At 41.4% G+C, this 20,568-nt stretch overlaps 1 protein-coding gene across 1 annotated transcript; it reads right to left on the bottom strand.

The window, feature by feature from the left end:
• Nucleotides 1-1,665: 1,665 nt before the first annotated feature.
• Nucleotides 1,666-8,469, bottom strand: LOC308282429 (microtubule-associated protein 1 light chain 3 gamma-like; the record flags this gene model as incomplete). The annotated part of the gene is made up of 4 exons (XM_080722774.1): nt 1,666-2,203; nt 7,202-7,308; nt 8,253-8,308; nt 8,412-8,469. The coding sequence occupies 4 exons, from the start codon at nt 8,467-8,469 to the stop codon at nt 1,666-1,668; spliced, it is 759 nt and encodes a 252-aa protein (XP_080578900.1).
• Nucleotides 8,470-20,568: the final 12,099 nt, after the last annotated feature.

Raw genomic sequence — 20,568 nt, forward strand, 5'->3', positions numbered from 1 at the left:
TGGTGCTATACAGTGCCTCTAAAGCAGGGGTTCCCACACCTTTTAGTCTCAGGGCACCCCATGAATATTGTTTTAATCCGAGGCACCCCTACATTCTAATTTTCAATCCCAGCACCTTATATTAATAGCATATCGTTGTTGTCGGGTGGAAACCTTGTATGTCCAAAGCCGTTGTGTGCTTGTAGATCGTCTGTTTTCACTAGTTTTGTGCAACAGTCTTGTATGATGAAGCAGGGCTTTGCTTTACCAAAAGACGTACACATTTGAAACTTGGATACGAGGTTTCTGCCCGACAGTGACGATATTTTAGTGAGCCCATTCAGGCCGGGTACACATTTTAGTGTATGGGAGGGGCTTACAGTACATGTACAGTATGTAGCAACATATTCGTTTTTGTAGGCTAATTTCTGATTTAGGCCCAATAATAGGTTAGGCCTAAATGGGTTGTTGCGAGGAAAACGTTGAGATAACAGCCATTTTGGTTAGAACTGACTGAAAATAACTTGGTACTTCAAGTTTAAAATGATACTAAATATTTTTTTCAAGTGTCCCAATAAATTCCAAATATTATCAAATTATCTTGCGGCACCATGGACTGCCGTCACGGCACCCCAGGGTGCCCCGTCACCCACTTTGAAAACCCCTGCTCTAAAGTGTGGTCCACCCCATGGAACCAAATGGACCCTCAAAGGGCATGTTGTTCTACAGGCTGAAAACTGAACAGGAGGTATAGTTAAGACTTCAGATTTATTTCACACAGAGTATACATTTAAAAACCTTTACAACCGATGAAAACTTTACAAAGCAAAATATTAAAATATTGTATACAATAATCTTTTTCTATTTACAACTGAAATGGCTTTTTGGTCCAGATTAATTCAGTAGGCCACTTCACCCCCCAAAATGAGCTTCCCCCCCTCAATTCCTCAGCCCACAAAAGCCTCAAATTCATGGAGAATTGTTTGTCACATTCCTGAATGAAGAAATGAGAATATTCATTTAAAAAAAAGATTAACAGCAAAGCTATACATATTTACACAATCTCCCAATACATTCAAGGCATTGCAGGGGGTGAGTAATCGATAAGAGAGTCCGTTCAGGGGTGAAGTTAGCTCTGGTCCATCGCGTCACCTCCAGTGACGCTCTGACAGACCCGCCGGCAAATGAATAGACCGCGTTCTCTCAGCCCCTACGAGCGCAAAACTACTAAACTACTCACCAAACCAAAGGTAGTTTTGCGTTGTTGAAAGTCTATTCTCCGCGGTGGCGAGCCCCTCAGCACCCCACCCAATCTGCAAAATACACAATTTTTGGCATGAAATAAAACGCATCCAACTCGACCGCTGTTTAATTTCCGGGTTGTGAACCGTTGTGTCTGTGGTGGCCACTGGGTGGCTCGAGGTGGGTGCGTTTTATTTCATGACAAAAATAATGTATTTCACAGAGTGGGTGGGGTGCTGAGGGGTTCACCACCGCGGAGAATAAAACTTTCAACAACGCAAAATTACCTTTGGTTTGGTGAGTAGTGAAGTAGTTTTGTTTATTTTGACTGAAGTTGAGCGCTCGTAGGGGCTGAGAAAACGCGGTCTATTCATTTGTCTGTCAGAGCGTCACTGGAGGTGACGCGATGGACCAGAGCTAGGGTGAAGTATACCCCGTTTAAAATTAAAACGAGTCCAGTCGTTGTTCCTCCTCCTTGTTGTCAGAGGAACCGAAGATCTCCTGCGAGGCGTAGGTCATGTGGTCAGAGGAACCTAACACCTCCTGCGAGGCGTAGGTCATGTGGTCAGAGGAACCTAACACCTCCTGGGAGGCGTAGGTCATGTGGTCAGAGAAACCAAACATCTCCTGGGAGGCGTAGGTCATGTGGTCAGAGGAACCGAACATCTCCTGGGAGGCGTAGGTCATGTGGTCAGAGGAACCGAACATCTCCTGGGAGGCGTAGGTCATGTGGTCAGAGGAACCAAACATCTCCTGGGAGGCGTAGGTCATGTGGTCAGAGAAACCAAACATCTCCTGGGAGGCGTAGGTCATGTGGTCAGAGGAACCGAACATCTCCTGCGAGGCGTAGGTCATGTAGAGGAAGCCGTCCTCGTCCTTGTGGTCCTTGTAGACCTCGGCCATGCTCAGGGACATGCTGGCCATGCCGCTGTTGTTGATGAGCAGGTAGAAGGCCTGGCTCTGCTTCAGGTCCATGCGGTTTCTGGGGGGACGGAGACGTGTGGAGAATGTTAAGGCCATGGCTACACGGAGTTGGATATTTCATATATCCTGGTTTTTCAGATATCCACATAGAAAAATATCTAGGTCCACACAGAGCTGGATATTTCATATATCCCGGTTTTTCAGATATCCACATAGAAAAATATCTAGGTCCACACGACAAAGATATCTAGGTCTAACAAGCACACACACACAGTAAAGTCTTCAGAGATATCCGGGTTCCCTGTCTACACGGATCCAGTGAATCGGATATTTTTCAATCTCTCCACTTATTTATCCGGTTTAAAAAATATCCAGTTTCACAGCCGAAATATCCAGCTTTGTGTGGCTGCAAGCCCCAACAGCACAAAAAAATGTCTAGCTTCAGAAATATCCAGCTCTGTGTAGCCATGGCATTCGAGAGGCAGGGGATGATATCTCTAAGGTGCCGGCTACCCGGAGCTGGATATTTCTGAAGCTAGACATTTTTTTGTGCGGTTGGGGCTTGCAGCCACACAAAGCTGGATATTTCGGCCGCAAAGCTGAAGATTTTTGAACCCGGATAAATAAGTGGAGACATTGACAATTATCCGATTCACTGGATCCGTGTAGACATGGAACCCGGATATCTCTGAAGACTTTACTGTGTGTGCTTGTCCCCCTAGTGGAGGTCTGGGGACTCCGATTATTTTAGACTTGGATATCTTTGTCGTCTGGACCTAGATATTTTTCTATATGGATATCTGAAAAAACGCGATGTATGAAATATCCAGCTCCGTCTGGCCTAGGCCTAAGAGGGCCTTTTGCTGAAAATATTGAAGATAGCTGACCTCCAAGCTCACGGCGCGTCGCGCTGTGACGCGTTGTGAGCTTGGAGGTCTGCCATTTTCAAATAGCCACGGTGAAAAATAGGGCTAAAGTGGTTAATGTTAAGTTGTATATTATAATGTATATCTGCAACTAGTAAGGTTTTCAAAGAAAGTAGAGTAGAAGTAAGAGTATTACTTGAGAAATACTTAAGTAAAGTACAAATACCACAAAATTATACTTAAAGGAGTAGTTCACCACTTTTCAACCTGTCTTCATATAATAGGTCCTCACTAATGGTCATGATAAAATATCAATTTTTTTTTCTACTTAGTCCAAGTCTCCTAGGAGAGCTGTGGGAAGTTCAGAATCCATAGTCTTGTGACATCATTTTCCAAAAAAAAATGTATCAATATTTTTTTTTTTTTTAAATAGATTTTTATTATCGCGAGAACAATGGCTTCCACTTTAAAATTGCAACTTTTCAGGAATAGAAAGCCTGCAGTTTCTATAAGCTGGATTGGCAATCGATGATGTCACAAGACTATGGGTTTCTGACCTCCCCACAGCCCTCCTCTGAAAAAAAAAAAGAAAAAAAAAAGAAAAGCTATTTTTGAGTGAGGATCAATTATATGAACATAGGTTGAAAAGTGGTGGAGTGCCCCTTTAGTAAATGCACTTAGTTACTATACAGCAGTGTTTCTCAACCACTGGTCCTGCGGACCTTTGGTGTGCCCCTGAGAAGGGTCAAGTGTGCCCCTGAGAAGGGACCTTTGGTGTGCCCCTGAGAAGGGTCAAGTGTGCCCCTGAGAAGGGACCTTTGGTGTGCCCCTGAGAAGGGTCAAGTGGCCCCATGAAACTGCTTGAAAGCCAATATTGTATTTATCATTTTAAAAATTATTGAAACTATTCTGTGTTATTCTGTTCACTATGTAAAGCTCTCATCATAATAGAACACTTTAATTACAGATGTGACTACCGTACATATTTTATTTATAACTAGCCGATCTACAAGCACACAACTTGTGTGCTTGTGTGCACACAACGCCTCGAGGCGTTGTGTGCTTTGTAGATCTGCTGTTTTTACTACTGTTGAGCGACAGCCTTGTATGATGAAGCAGGGCTTTACTTAGCGAAGAAACGTACACATTTGAAACTTGTCCCCCCCCCCCCCCCCCCGACAGTGACGATATTTACACCCCAGTATTATGTTTGTGTGCCCATGGATTCTTGGGACATGACAAGTGTGCCCATGCTGGTTGAGAAACACTGCTTTATTACACCACTGTTTTTTGGGAATTGACCAAGTAAAAAAACAAAAACAGTCACAATCACATCACATCCACTAAACAAAGCATCAAGTCTGCTTCAGGTTCATCGAGTGATTTCTGGAATGCGAGGAGTCATTTGAGGGGAAATAAAACTAGAAGTGGCAAAACAAAAACAAATCACTGAGGGTGCGGTGACGCTGCACTTTTATTCTACCCAACACATTGTGAAAACGTAATATTGTAGACCAGGGGTCTTCAACGTTTTCAGGCCAAGGACCCCTTAGTAGAGAGAGAGCTGAAGCAGGGACCCCCACAACCTGTTCATACTGTAGATTCCATATAGTTTCATTGTTTGACAGCACAATCATCAGTATATATTTTGAATTCATGTCAATTTGTGTTTTCAGATATTTAACCACTTGAACTGTCAATACTTATATAAAGTTGGCCTTTCACTAGTATGTACTTTGTCTGCTCTTTTTCGATCTACAAGCTCACAACACCTCGTGCTGCGAGGCGTTGTGAGCTTGTAGATCGGCTATTTTTGTCTAAAGTTCTCAAAATAAGGACACTAGGGTTCACCTGGTTAATATAAAAAAGAAAAAAAGTTTCAATCACACAAAGATTTAGAGGACCCCCTGTAGTAACTCTGAGGACCCCCTAGGGGTCCCGGACCCCCTGTTGAAGACCCATGTTGTAGATCAATAGATGAATACATATAAAATGTTTTCCTGTTAATTACATACATGCCAGCAATGTTGAAAGTGGTTAATGAGCATGTTTACAGACAAGAAAACACGTGTCTAGAACACATGTCACATGGGAAGATGGAAGGGCGTGTAATTCTAACACTCATTAAAAATCTGCATCGCAGAAATCTAAGTGTAAAATCTGATTAATCTGCAGAGAAGGAAAAAATTAATCCAGATTTGCACCCAAAATATGCTGGCAATAACAGAAGGTTTAACACATGCTAAGGGGTGGCATTTGCCATTCGGTGGAGCCCCAAATGACTGTCCTGCTGGAATGACAAGCAAAACATTCACAGTCACACAAGCATCAAGTCATTCACACAAGCATCAAGTCATTCACAGTCACACACACAGCGCCACACAACAAGCATTAAGTCATGAGTCACACATGAGTCCTGCAGAATGGACGCTGTGCACCGGCAAGAATGCAGCGCCCACTTAACCCATTAAGAGTTGGAACCACTTTAACCATTACTCTATGCTTTAACTATTAAAACATAGCAGATATACAAAGCTCACAGCGCGGCACAGCTGCAAGCTTGTAGATCTGCCATTTGAACATTTGTGCAAGTCTTTGAATATTTGACCAAATTCTATACATTTCTTCCAAATCAGTGGTTCTCAAACTCATGTCAAGGACCCCCAAAATTATATGTATTTGGCCGCAAAAACCCATCTAAAAAAATGTTGTTCCAGGGACCCCCAGATGCAAATATTTGAGTTACAAATGTTCGCTTTTAAAACGTGATAAAACATGATTTTTCAATAAATGGCAGATCTACAAGCTCGCTGGATAGAGATGGAGAGATAGATTTGTTTATTAAATAGTTTAACCATGTTATGCTTTTAAGTTGTTCCAGTCTAGAAATGTCTCCAAATCCTAACAGTTTTCTGAAATATGTTGGTGCTACAGACAGCGGTTCTCAAACCTTTTCATGTCAAAAACCTCCCAAAATGATGAGATGATTAAAGAATGTATAATCAAAGATGTGCACACATTTTCATGATTTAAAAATAGCACATCTACAAGCTGATGAGCTTGTACATCTGCTATCTTTTTTTAATAGCAAGTATAAAATGATGGTTAAAGTGGTTCAAATGTCAGATCCTTTGCTGGTTTTAGACTACTTCACTGACAGTTTATCCACTTATAACTTGAGAATGAAGCCTTATAGGTGTCCATTCCATTTGTGCACACTGAGATATAAATTAACATTACATTTTACTTCATGCTTACTGGATTATTTCCCTGGCCAATATTGGGTGCTGTGAATTTGTTATGCTATAATATAAATAATTTATTATGCTAAATAAGTGTTAGTGTTAAGGTCTACTTTTGAGTTCAGGATACTAATCTTTATCTCGGCAGAGGGAACAAAATGGGGACTGCCCCACAGGTCGAACTCACGTTGGGTCGACTGAGGTTAGAGTTAGGTTTAGGCATAGTTTTACTGATGTTAGGGTTAAGGTTAGGTTTAGGTGGTCGGACCAAAGGGAGTTCGACCTAATGACATGTTACCAACCAAATTGGAACTGAGAAATAATCTGATGAGATCTTTTACTAAAGGGCAAAAGAGACACCTGTTACAGAACAAACACTTAACAATAATATAAAGCTTTAACTTTAACAATAAGCATTCTTGAAGGATATCACAGCACCATTAAACATGTTTTCTTCTAGCATTTGTATTGTAGAACACTGAAATCTTCAACGTTTTCAGGCCAAGGACCCCTTAGCTGAGAGAGAGATTAAGCATGGACCCCCAGATTCCATATAATGTCATCGTATGACAGCACAATCATCAGTGTATTTTGGATTCATGTCAATTTGTGTTTTCAGATATTTAACCACTTGAACCATGAACACTTAATAAACTTTACCTTTTACTCTGTACTTGGTCTGCCCTTTTTCACCTTTACACCAAACCTCTCTGCCGAAAATAGCCGATCTACAAGCTCACAGCGCCTCGCGCTTGGTGTGAGCTTGTAGATCTGCTATTTTTGGCTAAAGTTCTCCGAAGGGTTCTAGTCGTTTCTATCACACAAAGATTTGAAGGACCCCCTTTAATAACTCTGAGGACCCCCTAGGGGTCCCGACCCGGACCCCCTGTTGAAGATCCCTGTTGTAGACAGCAGCTCAGTTAAATGCTCAGACATGGAGACACTGACCTGATGATGGTAACAAACTGGGTCATGGTCAGTTCTTGAGGAACCAGGAACTTGGTCTTATCCAGAGGAGGAAGGTACTTCTCCTTCTGGTAGCGCTCAATGATCACCTGCCAGCAACAAACAACCTTATCAGTTATACAGGAATGAATGTAAATCCCTAACTTCCTTTAAAACCGCTCTGAAAAGTCACCATTTAAAGGAGTAGTTCACCACTTTTCAACCTGTCTTCATATAATAGGTCCTAACTAATGTTCATAATAAAATATCACAATTTTTTTCTACTCAGTCCAAGTCTCCTAGGAGAGCTGTGGGAAGTTCAGAATCCATCGTCTTGTGACATCATCATTTTCCAAAACAAATAATTAATCAATATTTTAGAAAAACATATTTAGATTTTTATTATCGCGAGAACAATGGCTTCCACTTTAAAATTGCAACTTTTCAGGAATAGAAAGCCTGCAGTTTCTATAAACTGGATTGGCAATCGATGATGTCACAAGACGATGGGTTTCTGACCTGCCTACAGCCCTCCTAAAAAAATAATTAAAAAAATGTATAAGCTATTTTTGAGTGAGGACCAATTATATGAACATAGGTTGAAAAGTGGTGGAGTGCCCCTTTAACAGGCTGCTACTCGAAGCTGGTAAAATAAAACAAAGCTTATCTTTAACTCCCATGACCTTTGCTGTAAATACCATTTATTTTGCACTGTTTTATGACAATGATCATTATTATAGTTACATTTTCTTCATAGTAGGCTACTGCGTTGTATTTGTCTGTTATTAAATGTTACGAGTAAAAAATAAAAATAAATAAAAAAGATAGGCTACCCTTAATTGATACAAGCCCAAACGCTTTCTTTAGGTTCCCAGTTAGTTTAGTTGACCTTGTACCAGGGAAAATTAACTGTAACTTTTCCTATGCAAACGTCTAAGAAATTATTCAATCAAAAATTGTTTTATCATTTAAATAAAATGTATAGGGTTAGGGTAAAAAAATAAGAACAAAATATTCTTACGTGCATAGCCTAATCATTGTTAGATCCACTTACCGGAATTTTGTTGGGGAATTTAGACCGTATGCCAGATACTTCTTGTTTTCTTGTAGCTGCGGAGGGGAAGATAAATAAATTAAAATCCATAGTTTCAATCCAATATTTCAAATCAATAACAGAATCGGCATTGCAAATCAAAATGATTGTTTGTTTTACCCAAGCTTTTCCTCTGTTTGAAGGGCTTGGGTGTGTGGGACTTATCAAAGGGAGGCATGCTGATGTCCTGGCTGTGAATGAACTTCAACTTATGACTGAGGATGAAAACCAAACAGCTGTCACTAATAAAGCCTCGCCTATATACCTCCTGGTAGGACGGTGTCGCCGGCATGAAAAAAAAGAACAGACCTACAAGCCCACAGCGCGTTGCGTCGCGACGCGTTGTGGGCTTGTAGGTCTGTTCTTTTTCTTTCTACAAGGAGCGGACAAACTGTGGCCGGAGGAGGAGTGACGAATCAGCTGATTGCTGCCACATGGGCCCCTCCTTAACGCTATTGCACTGATGATGCGGTGCGTCCAAATAAAACGCTGCGCACCTCTCGTTTGTTGTCAAAAAATAAAACATACAGTTTCGCTACTCACCAAAACAAAGACGGATTTATGTAGTTAAAGGCCTACTGTCCTTGGTGGCAACACTCAGAGTCCCTCACTTCAAGTCTAAAATACACTTTTTGGGGCAGAAAAGAGAATATTTCACCGCAAGGTGAAAAGCTGGTCAATGGACATTTCTATCGACAAGATCTGTAGAGGGCGCTGTGGAGTAGCTGAGATTCCTGGTAAAATGTTTTCTTTTCTGTCCATAAAGTGTATTCTAGACGTGAGGTGAGGGGCTCAGAGTACAGCCACTAACGAGAGTGTGCTTTCAACTCCACAAAACCGTCTTTATTTGGTGACTAGCGAAACGGTATTTTTTGTATTCTTACAACAGACAAGAGGTGCACAGCGTTTCCTGCAGGCGCACCGGATCATCAGTGACATAGAACTCCTTCTAATGCCATGGACCAGAGCTAGGCCCCTCCCCTACATGTCCAATGAATCTGTCCCTCAACCAATCGATATGGATTATTCTGATACGTCCCATAGCCCGGGAGGAGGAATGCCTGCCTGATATCTATGTGCCTGCCTGCCTGCCTGATCCCGGTTGTCATGGTAACCTCATACTTATTGTTTGGAACCAACATAAGAGTCATTCATACTGATTGATTGACAAACATAAACAGATCAGAAACATAAATCTTGTCCATGTGTTTTATGCCATGCATACAAAACAAGGAAATACAGTAGTCTACAGTATAACTGCTGTTTTTATATTGTATTAACTGCTATTTTGTATTATTTGTTGCTTTTATACTGTTGTACGGCGACCTTGAGTGCCTTGAAAGGCGCCTTATAAATAAAATGTATTATTATTATTATTATTATTATTATTATTATTATTATAAAACAACACAAACAACAAACATGAACACGACAAAGTTATCAATACAGAAACATCAGAGCCACACATTGTTTTAATGTGCTGCCTGGCTTCCATATCTCAAATGTAATAAATGACCGCTTGCAATGACTACAATTTGATTTATGTATATGAAATTTGGCTAAAGTTGTTATCAAATTAATTACCTTTTGTTTTGTGAACCTCTTGTGCTCAGAATAATTAATTCCTCCACCACCGCCAGGGGGTGGTGTTGCGGGCTGGAAACAAGGCAGTCTGGAGAGCATTTTGTTTTATGAACCTCATGTAGTCTGTGGTGTGTGTGTGAAGCAGTGGTCCGGGGACCACCATTGCTAAAGGACAGGCAGATATGGATGTGCCTATATAAGAAACCGTTTTACTTGAATGGAGGCCCATCATGTTTGTGTTTGTGTGAACAAAAATGTGTATTTGCGTAAGAAGAGGAAGTAGGCTACAACTTGTGTACTTTCCACTTAACGGTATGTCATCTTCAACAGGATGTGGTCTAACTATCTCATGCTGCAATTTGGCTAAATATGACTTAATATTTGCACATGCATCAGCTAACAGAGCTGTGTTTCTCAAACCTTTTCATGTCAATTATCAATGTTTAGCCAGGGACCCCCAAATGAACATGTTTTATAGTGAGGGACCCCCAAATGAAAATGTTTTATAGCCAGGGACCCCCAAATGAAATTGTCTGATAGCCAGGGACCCCCAAATGAAAATGTCTGATAGCCAGGGATCCCCAAATGAATTATAGCCAGGGACCCCCAAATGAAAATGTTTTATAGCCAGGGACCCCCAAATGAACATAGCCAGGGACCCCCAAATGAACATGTTTTATAGCCAGGGACCCCAAATGAAATTGTCTTTTAGCCAGGGACCCCCAAATGAAAATGTTTTATAGCCAGGGACCCCCAAATGAACATGTCTTATAGCCAGGGACCCCAAATGAAAATGTTTTATAGCCAGGGACCCCCTAGTCTCTCAAGAACAGCCAAACTGAGCTTGAGTTAAAACTTTTCAAGTGAAAATAACTTTTCCTTGACGATGGGACCCCCATACAAGGTTGTTTGAAAAGAGCAGATCTACAAGATCACAAAGGCATCACATTGCAACGTGCTGTGATCTTGTATATCTGCTATTTTCAAATAGCTGATGTACTGTTGAACCATTTTTAACCCTATAGTACAGTACTATAGGGTTAAAGTGGTTCAACTGATTTTGATGCTATATCAACTATGTGTGCTGGGGACCCCCAGCGTGTGTGTGTGTGTGTGTGTGTGTGTGTGTGTGTGTGTGTGTGTGTGTGTGTGTGTGTGTGTGTGTGTGTGTGTGTGTGTGTGTGTCTGAGCAAGGCACTTAACCCCTCACTGCCCTGCGCTGCTCTGTGGGCAGGGAGCAGGAACTGGAGTTAACCCCTTGGGCATTGGACAAGAAAATCACACTGTGTGAAGTGAGCAGTGCTGATGCTGCTGCTGATGATGATAATGATAGACATGACGTCACAGGATGGGGCGTCAAATATCAGCAGGCTATATTGCAGGGGTGCCCAAAAGGTAGCTCGTGATCTACCAGTAGATCACCAAGTGTGTGCAGGTAGACCACATGACATGCCTCTAAAAATATATAATTAAAATATAAAAAGAATATGTCAATATGACATCAAGAAGTGCCTGTCAGCTCCCTTCATGGCTTCTAAAGTAGGCAAACCTCAAATGCAATACTTTGTTCAAGAGTCAGTAGCATTAAGGGGATTGCACACGGTACGCGGTCACCGCCTCCTAGCAATTCATTTTCAATGAGAGGCGGGCGGCTATTTCGTCCGCGCAGCGAAGTTTAGAGGCGGCGAGGCGAGCGGGCGCAGTCCCGTGAAAAACCCCGCGAGCGTGCTCGTTTGTGCATGCGTACGCGGGCGGTGAGAGATGGATTGTGTTCATCTTTGTGAAATACCGCGCAGCGTTTACTCAAAGAGCGAGTGTGTTTGTGTATCACCGCGGCGCGGTCCTCGCAGATCCAAGCGGGAGCCCCGGCGGCAACCGCTGTCCGTCTGTAGAGCGCCTTAGAATCCCAAAAACCTACCACTTCCATACAGAATGGGATGAAGACATTTCCCCCAGTATTTCCCATTTATTTCCCCCTTACAGTAAGTGTGTTTGTCTAAAATGTAAGGTCAGTGCTGCTATTCCAAAGCCCCCCTCAGGCCCTCAGCTAAAACATGTTGGATGGGTAGATCATGTTGAGCTAGTCATTTTAAGATATCATGTCAAAAAAGTGTGGGCACCCCTGCTATATTGCATAGTTGCGACCGTAGTAGGCCGCATGTTTGGTTGCAACATATATGTCGCTATTTATTATGAAAACCTCCAGCTCATGTCCGTCCGTCTCTGTCTGTCTGTCTGTCTGTCTGTCTGTCTGTCTGTCTGTCTGTCTGTCACACCTCATGCTCTTTTGACATCACAATGAAGGCCTGGCCCTAAGTTGGCCCTATATTTGGGAAAATATGGACACCTTTTGGCCAACTTTTGGCCAACTTAAACAACCAACCAGGTCTGTGCATGTTTTGGGTCAAAGTTGACACCACGCCAAAGCGTGTTGTCATCCGATGTCATCAAGACACGTCCTTGTCTTTGAAAATGCAAAAAAAGAGCAACCCAAATTTAACACGCTACTCCTCCCACGGATCAAGCCATACAGTATGTCAAATGCACCATCACCACCAGGAATCGCTTGCTAATAGTTTAATTTATATTAATTTATCAGTGAATACATTTTTCACATTGACTTAGGGTGACCCTTTGTGTGGGACAGTCCCTCATTTCCATTACTTTTTAGGCGTTCCACACAAATTGAGACCCTGTCCCACATTGTGACTGGCAGTCTCCAGTAATAATCAATGCGCAGGTGTTGATAGGTGACCAAGCTAGACTGGACCACACTGGACAAGGACAGTATTGCTAGGCTAGCAGCACTTGAATAAATTATAGGGTAGGAGGATATCCTCCTAATAATTGGCTTTCCATTGTAAATCTCTCTCATTGTCTCTTTTCCTGCAGAATGTTTTTAAGCCTGTTAAAATAACATAAGAAATATCCCCTAGGCTACTACAGCAGGTTACTAACAAAACAATAGGCAGTATCAAATGACCTCAAAGCATTTAATAGCAACTTAATAGTCTAAGTTGCTATTAAGCGCCCGACTGCCTGTCTCATTGTCCCACACAAACAATGCTTCTGTCCCTCAAATGTACAGTTTGGATCTGGTCACCCTACATTGACTTGAAACAAAGCGTTTTAACCCTTAAGTGCTGTTCGGGTCATTTTGACCCAGAAGCACAGATGCACAGAAATACACAGTATTATGCCAAAACACAGACACACAGTCACCCCCACTTCTAACACCCCCCTTCCGAAGCCCCATACCGAACCCTCCCCCCCTGCCCCACACCCCCCCCCCCCCTCCCCACACCTAACCTCCCCTCCCCTGATGCACAGAAATACAAGGAATCATGTACAAACACAGATACACAATCACCCCTAACCCCTTCCACCCCTTCCACCCCTCCCCCCTCCAACCCACTCACCTCACCCTTACCCCCTCCCCTCCAAGCCCCCCAACCCAACCCCACCCCCCCCCCCCCCCCCCGCCACCCCAGATGCACAGAAATAAAAGAAAGCATGTATACTAACACAGACACACAGTCACCTCCTCCCCCCCTCCCCCCTCCTATTGCCCTCACCCCCCCCACACCCTTCACCCCCTCTCCTCCTCACCCCTCCCCTCCTCACCCCTCACCCTCACCCCTCACTTATCTGAAGTTTTCCTTGTGACTGTACTGTATCTTAGGGGAAATTTTACATTATTTTACATAAACATAAGGTGCTGTAAAGTAACACTGTAATTCAGGGGTGCTGTGGATGAAAATGATGTTTACAGGGGTGCCCTGAGACCAAAGTGTTCCTCTTTCCTAGTGTATACGTTCAAGTGTATATTCATATCAGATTCATATGTGACGTTCATGTGTGTTCACACATTGTGTGTTCAGCTCTATGTGAGAATGATGTCCTGTTCTTGAACCACAAGTATTCAATTAATGGGCATGTTGAAAAAAATAAGTTCATAAAAATATTGTCTGATTGTATTTCTTTTCCTATAAGCATGAGTAATATTGCCCAGTATTAAATAAAGTAGTTTTTTTTTACATGAAGTTCAGCTAAATCAGTAAAAACGCCTAGCTCATTCAGTGTTTAATGTGATATAGCAAAGCAGAAATGCAAACATTTACCATATATATCATATGAATTGTTTGGTATTGAGTCAAAGTCAATGTATCATGATGATTTGTTAAGTTAAAATTTATATTAGTGTTGTTTTTTTTTAAACCAAATATCCCCCAGGTCAAAATGACCCGAACAGAACGAAGGTGTAGTGAATCTGAACAGAACTTAACATGTAGAACTTTAGTGTGTAAAATCGATGTGCATGCAGGCTCTGTGTGCTTGTTATCTTTAGCAAGATCACACCCACAAACTAATACTGTATATCACTGACATACTGTATATTAAAGAGGAACCAACTGGACACACACGTGTGTGTGTGTGTGTGTGTGTGTGTGTGTGTGTGTGTGTGTGTGTGTGTGTGTGTGTGTGCGTGTGCGTGTGCGTGCGCGTGTGTGTGTGTGTGATTCTTTTGAGGGGGGTCTCCAGTTCAAATATGAATATTTTGGGGGGAATATTTTCAGCTGCTTCTAGCTGACGTGCATATCAGAATAGTAAACACATATTATGCAAGACGTTGCATCTCTCTCAATGCACTGTGAGCTTGTAGATCTGCTATTTTCAAAGGGCTGAAATACAGGGCTGAAGTGGTTAATGTATGTTTTGTAATAATAATCCAAATCTATAAAGTAACCATTTTCAAATAATTGTAGTGGAGTAAAGAGTATCATATTTGTCTCTGAGGTGTAGTGGAGTAGAAGTAAAAAAATACAAACATGTTTAAATACTACTACTACTAAAAAATATATATTTTATTGTACAGTACAGTACTTCAGTAAATGTACTTAATTACTTTACACCACTGAATGTGACCACATCAGAAGACGAAACACGTAAAAGAGGAAGATTGATCGAGCCACAGAAATAAAAGAAAGAGCGCAGCGTCATCAGCACAACTTCTCTTCTCTTCAGTACGCTGTGAAGACGTTGTGAACCATCATTAACCAAACACTTTATCCGGGTTAATTAAAGTCATAAAAGGTAGAAGAAATGGCCGTGGCTTTTCATTCCGACAGCATTGAGATCCAAGACGAAGATGATGACGATGACGGTGACAACCAGACCCCTGAAGATGATGTACAGTACGAGAACGTCGAGACCAAGACTTCAGCTCAGAAACTTCCACGGAAGAAGTCTGGTAAGAATAGGCCTCATATAGTCATATAATATGTGTCTGTGAGAGACCTGATTGATTTGTAAAAAGTTTAAAAGTGACCAAGACATTAAGTCCAGAGGCTGATTCTACCAAATGCTTCTAAATCAATAGTTCTCAAACTTTCAAACTTTCATTCAAAAACCTTCAAAAATAGCAGTTGTAGCCTACAATGACCAAATTCTCACATAAACCTTCATTTAAAAGTTGAGAAATTACAATAGTTTAACTTCTCACTTAAAAGTTGAGAAATTACAATAAAGTTTAAAGTTTTGAGAAATGGGCGTATATGACGTGTCACTTTTTATCAGCTGTTCCAATCATGACTTTACACGAATGCTTCTTATCCGAGCTGATGGTATCTCTGTTGTAACAGTCTGTTGTAATCTGTCTGTTTTGAACAGCCAAAACGCTAGGCTTGTTTTGTGCTCTTTTTGTGGCCAAGCGGAGCAAGTTGAGAAATTGTGGGCAAGTTGAGAAATTACCGTTATCATCCCATACTGTAAATGGTCCATAGGCTTCTGGCCTATCAGGAGTCTCTGTTATCATCCCATAGGCTATGTTGGCCTATCAGGAGGAGGCTCTGTTACAGTAGGCTGTCCTGTCATCAGTAACTGCATGTGTTGTCACGTGACGTGACCTGCCCGAGTCCCGGAAAAGACATGCTTTCGGGTGAACTTTTATAGAAATGGGCGTTTATGACGTGCAACACTTTTTTTTATATCAGCCGTCCAAGTGTACACGGATGCTGCTGGTGTGTTCTGATGGTATATCTCTGTGTCCCGCTGGCACTGAGGCACGTAGTCATGACAACCACACCTCAACCACACCACTGACACCATCACCCCTCCTCCTCCACTTTTCTGTCTGACAAAAACTGTATGAGTATTACCTAATGTACAGTAATTATATCGTATTCACTGTATATTCAGGAGTTGTATTTCCTTAAAGGCAGAGAGCTATTAATGTATTGCACTGCTGCTCCCCTTGTAAACTTGTTTTATGTTGTGAAGAACAAGAAAAACTAGATGCTCATGAGGTAACAGCAAAGTTAAAAACGTGTGGTGGGTGCTTCTAGGATCAGTGGGATAAAACTTGAAAAAGAGAGGAGCAATCCGAGCACTCAAAAAGTAAAAAAAAAAAAAAAAAAGGCCCTGATGAAGACCCTGCGTTGGTCGAAACATGTTGGCTTTTATTATTTGGTAATGAAATAAAGTACCCAGTTTTTATGACGGTCCCCTCCTTTTTTAACCTTTTGAGTGCTCGGATTGCTCCTCTCTTGTTTTATTTTGTATTGTTCTTAGTGAACTTTGAATCCATGTTATTTAATGACCTCTTCCATTAAAGGCCCAGTTCACCTCTGGGAAAACCAGATCTTATTTTATTGTTGTTTGGGACACGATCAACACAATCCTGAGTTATTTCTTGTGTTCAATAGATATTTTAGTATGTCAGCATGCTACAAACTAGCATCATGCAAAATGCATCATATGATGCCTTGTAGCATGCTGAAATACTAAAACATCTAAAAACACAGATCACCTAACTGTGTGAACGCACCCTTAGATCATCAACATTTATACTGTATAGGCAGATTTTTAGCAGACACCCCCAGTTCTATAGACTGATGAAGGCTGGATTGTTCTTCAATCAAGCATACAATAAAGAAAGAGAAATGTAACTATTGCCACTGTGTGTACATTGCCCTGTTTAGTCTGATATAAAAGACAGATATATGTGATAAATAGCTACTGTATGCCATGCAGTTGCTCAGTTTTGATCAATCTCACATCAACTAGTTTACAACTCTGTAAATATGCTGTACTTTCTGTACGTTAATACTTCATAATTCCTATTGCCATGTTTTATGACAAACATAGAAATCCCAAACAACTAATAGGCTCCTAACTTTTCAAACTAGTGTTTGAAAGTGTTTGTTTAACTGATCTCCCTCCCTCCTATGTCTTTGTGTGTGAGTGTGTGAGAGTGTGTGTGCATGCGTGCGTGCATGCGTGCGTGCGTGCGTGCATGCGTGCGTGTGTGCGTGTGTGTGTGTGTGTGTGTGTGCGTGTGTGTGTGTGTGTGTCATAGGACGGTGCAAGCTGATTGGACTGGTTGTTGGATTGCTTTGTGGTGTTCAAGCTCTGCTCAACATTGGTCTCAGACTCTCTCTCCGTAAGTCAAGTTTCATTGCAGTGCATTCTTTTATTTTAATGTTTAATATGTCTATGATGATCCAACATTCATTTTATGCTCAATATTAGCAAACATGATAGCCCATAAAAATGAATAGTAGCAGTTGATGTTGTAGTTTGCCTCCACTTGGCAGCCATTTGGCATGTAGTTTTCTGTCAGTGAGCCAACACTCCAACGTAGGTCAAATGAACTACACACCCCAGAAAACCATCTGTCATGATGTCATCACTGCCTACAGCCCTGCAAGATAACATGGGAAATGGATGTGTCTGATGTCTCTCGGCTTGTGTTAGCTACAATGAAAATAGCAGAAGTACAAGCTTGCAGTGTGGCAGAAAGTAACGTGCGGCAAGCTTGTAGATCATGATATTTTTGAGTAGCCACGAGACAACGTAAAAAAAAAAAAAAATAGATACTTTCCTGGTTTTGATGGGTTGAGGAGGTCAGATCAGAAACAAAGTTGCAAATAAAACTCATTGTTTTTTTTTGAGCGGTGGTCACAACGCTCCTATACGTGGCCGTGTGTGTGGGTCTCCGTCCGTGTCTGTCTGTCTGTCTGTATGTAGCCTAAACTTCGGCGCGTAACTAGTGCCGCACCATTTACGCCACTCGCGCAATATATACATCAAAATGTGCGGCTCGGCCGGGAATGGTGTTCTATTACCTTTCGTTCCGATCCGCCTTACCATGCCGACGTAATCGGCAAAAAACTACACTTAATTGTCCCCATTGACTTATAATGGGACAATGCAAGAAATCACTTTCAAGTATTTTTCTCTCGTAAACTATAGGAGCTACAGTTTCAAACCTCGGAGAGGAGATTCATAATGATTTTAAGAATGAATCGAAAAATAATTACATCACTCGGCCTCATGGTGGCGCTATAACGGCCCACTTTACGTTTTACCCCGTAACTCTTGAACCGTAGATCGGAAAATTAAAATTCTTTTTTCCCCATTTGCGCCAGGATAGATTTTCCGCCATCTTGAATTTTCTCCAAAACACACTTTTTGCTCCTTTTCCTACATATTTTCTTCAAATGTCACAAAAAACGGTACACATGATCTATGAGGTGGGTAAACCACCGCTCAGTTCACACGGGTGTGATTTTTTATTCTCCTTCTTACAGATTCTGAACTGATCAACAACCTGACCAATCTGACCAAACACCTGGCCATCATCACTGCAGAGAGAGATGAGCTGAAGAGGAGGCTCTGTGGTCAGTGAGACATCACTGTTTTTATCCACTGTTACATCATGTTGATCATCATTTATCTTTTATATGAGCAACTGACAAAAACGAAACATTTTTTTTGTCTTTATTCTGTTAGGATCACCTGGATGGCAGAGATTTGGCTGCAGCAGTTATTACATCTCTGCTGAGAATGAGAAGAAGACCTGGGAGGCGAGCAGGCAGTGGTGTCTAGACAACCAAGCAGACCTGATCATCATCAACAGCAAAGAAGAACAGGTATGATGTGTGTGTGTGTGTGTGTGTGTGTGTGTGTGTGTGTGTGTGTGTGTGTGTGTGTGTGTTGTAACCTATCTATTGTACAGTGTGTATTTCTCTTCTGTCCAGGACTTTGTTAACAGAGTTGTTAACAGGGACCAGGCAGTGTGGCTGGGTTTGACTGACAGCGAGCAGGAAGGAGTGTGGAAATGGGTGGATGGAACTCTGACCTCCACACCAACGTAAGACTTTATACCTTCATTCTACTCTGATTCATTTCAACAAACATTTTATATTCATATATAAATAATGACTTTATTTTTTAAATGTTATTAAACGTTTCCTTTAACCCCTTCAGACCTGGAACAACACCTATGTTGTTATACAGTATATAGAAACATGAATGATTTTTACATTAATGCTTTTTTTGTATTAGAAAGAAATAAATGGTTTATGAAAACTACTTACATTTATTGCTTAACTTAAAGTATCAATACTGCAATATAGAAATATCTGTTACAAGCAACAGTCCAGAATTCAAAATGTACTTGAGTAAAAGTATGAAAGTGTTGGAATCAGAAGTAAAAGTACAAAACGTTTGAAATTAGCCGATCTACAATGCGACACATTGTGACCTTGTAGATCGGCTATTTTTAAATAGCCTCTGTATAAATTAGGGCTAAAGTGTTACAATTATTATAATTTATAACTGTAATGTAACTAGTAACTAAAGTTCTCAAATACATGTTATGGGGTAAAAGTGCAATATTTGGATCCAAGATGTAGTGGAGTAGAAGTAAAAGTACTGGAAATTTGAAATACTCAAGTAAAGTAAATAAACCTCAACAGTTTACTTCTAGTAAAATACAGTACTTAAGTAAATGTACTTAGTTACTTTACACCAGTGGGATTTAGAAGGTGTTTTTAGAATGGCCCTCAGGTCTAAAACAAAAGATGAAAGTTAAAAACTATCCTTGTAAATGTACAGTATGGTAATGAATGTAATGTTCCTACTTTTCCAGGTACTGGCACCAGGGTAATGGTCAGCCTAATGATCTTGGAGGAGGAGGACAAATAGGAGCAGACTGTGCTGTGCATGAAGGGATTGACTCTGCATGGTGGGATGAACCATGCAATGGCACTAGGCGTTGGATGTGTGAAACGGTTGTGTAGTGAAATCATCTTGTTCACATTGCATCAATTGTGTGCAGGCGCGTGGGGGGGGGGGGGGGGCTGGCATTTCGCCTACCAAAATTTAATTCCTGGCTACGCCCCTGGTTGTGTGTTGTGTTGGTACAGCTACATGATAAGTGTGTTAACAGGTGGTTGTTTATGTGTTTGCTTTGGTATGTCTGCCTTGTGATTCTAACCAATTTATGCAATAGAGGCCTTTCTGGGCCCGCCCCTTTCCCCCCTCCCCCTGAGCGGCAGCCATGATGGAGTTACTGCTGCAGCAGTGTGTGTCTATGTATATGTCTATGGAGATGGGACTTTTAATGAAATTAGTCATTACCAGTCCCATCTCCATGATATTTAGATCTAATTCCATCGCCAGTTCCATCCACATGATTTGTTGATATAATTCTATATAGTTCCATCCTCATGATTTGTAGATCTAATTCCATCGCCAGTCCCATCCTTATGATTTGTTGATCTAATTCTATCAGTCCCATCTCAATTATGTTTAGGTCTAATTCCATCGCCAGTTCCATCCCCATGATGTGTAGGTATAATTCGATACATTCCCAACTCCATGTTCTTTAGATCTAATTCGATAGTCA

This window comes from Nannobrachium achirus (assembly GCF_963921795.1).
Source record: "Nannobrachium achirus genome assembly, chromosome: 3".
Classification (NCBI taxonomy): Eukaryota; Metazoa; Chordata; class Actinopteri; order Myctophiformes; family Myctophidae; genus Nannobrachium; species Nannobrachium achirus.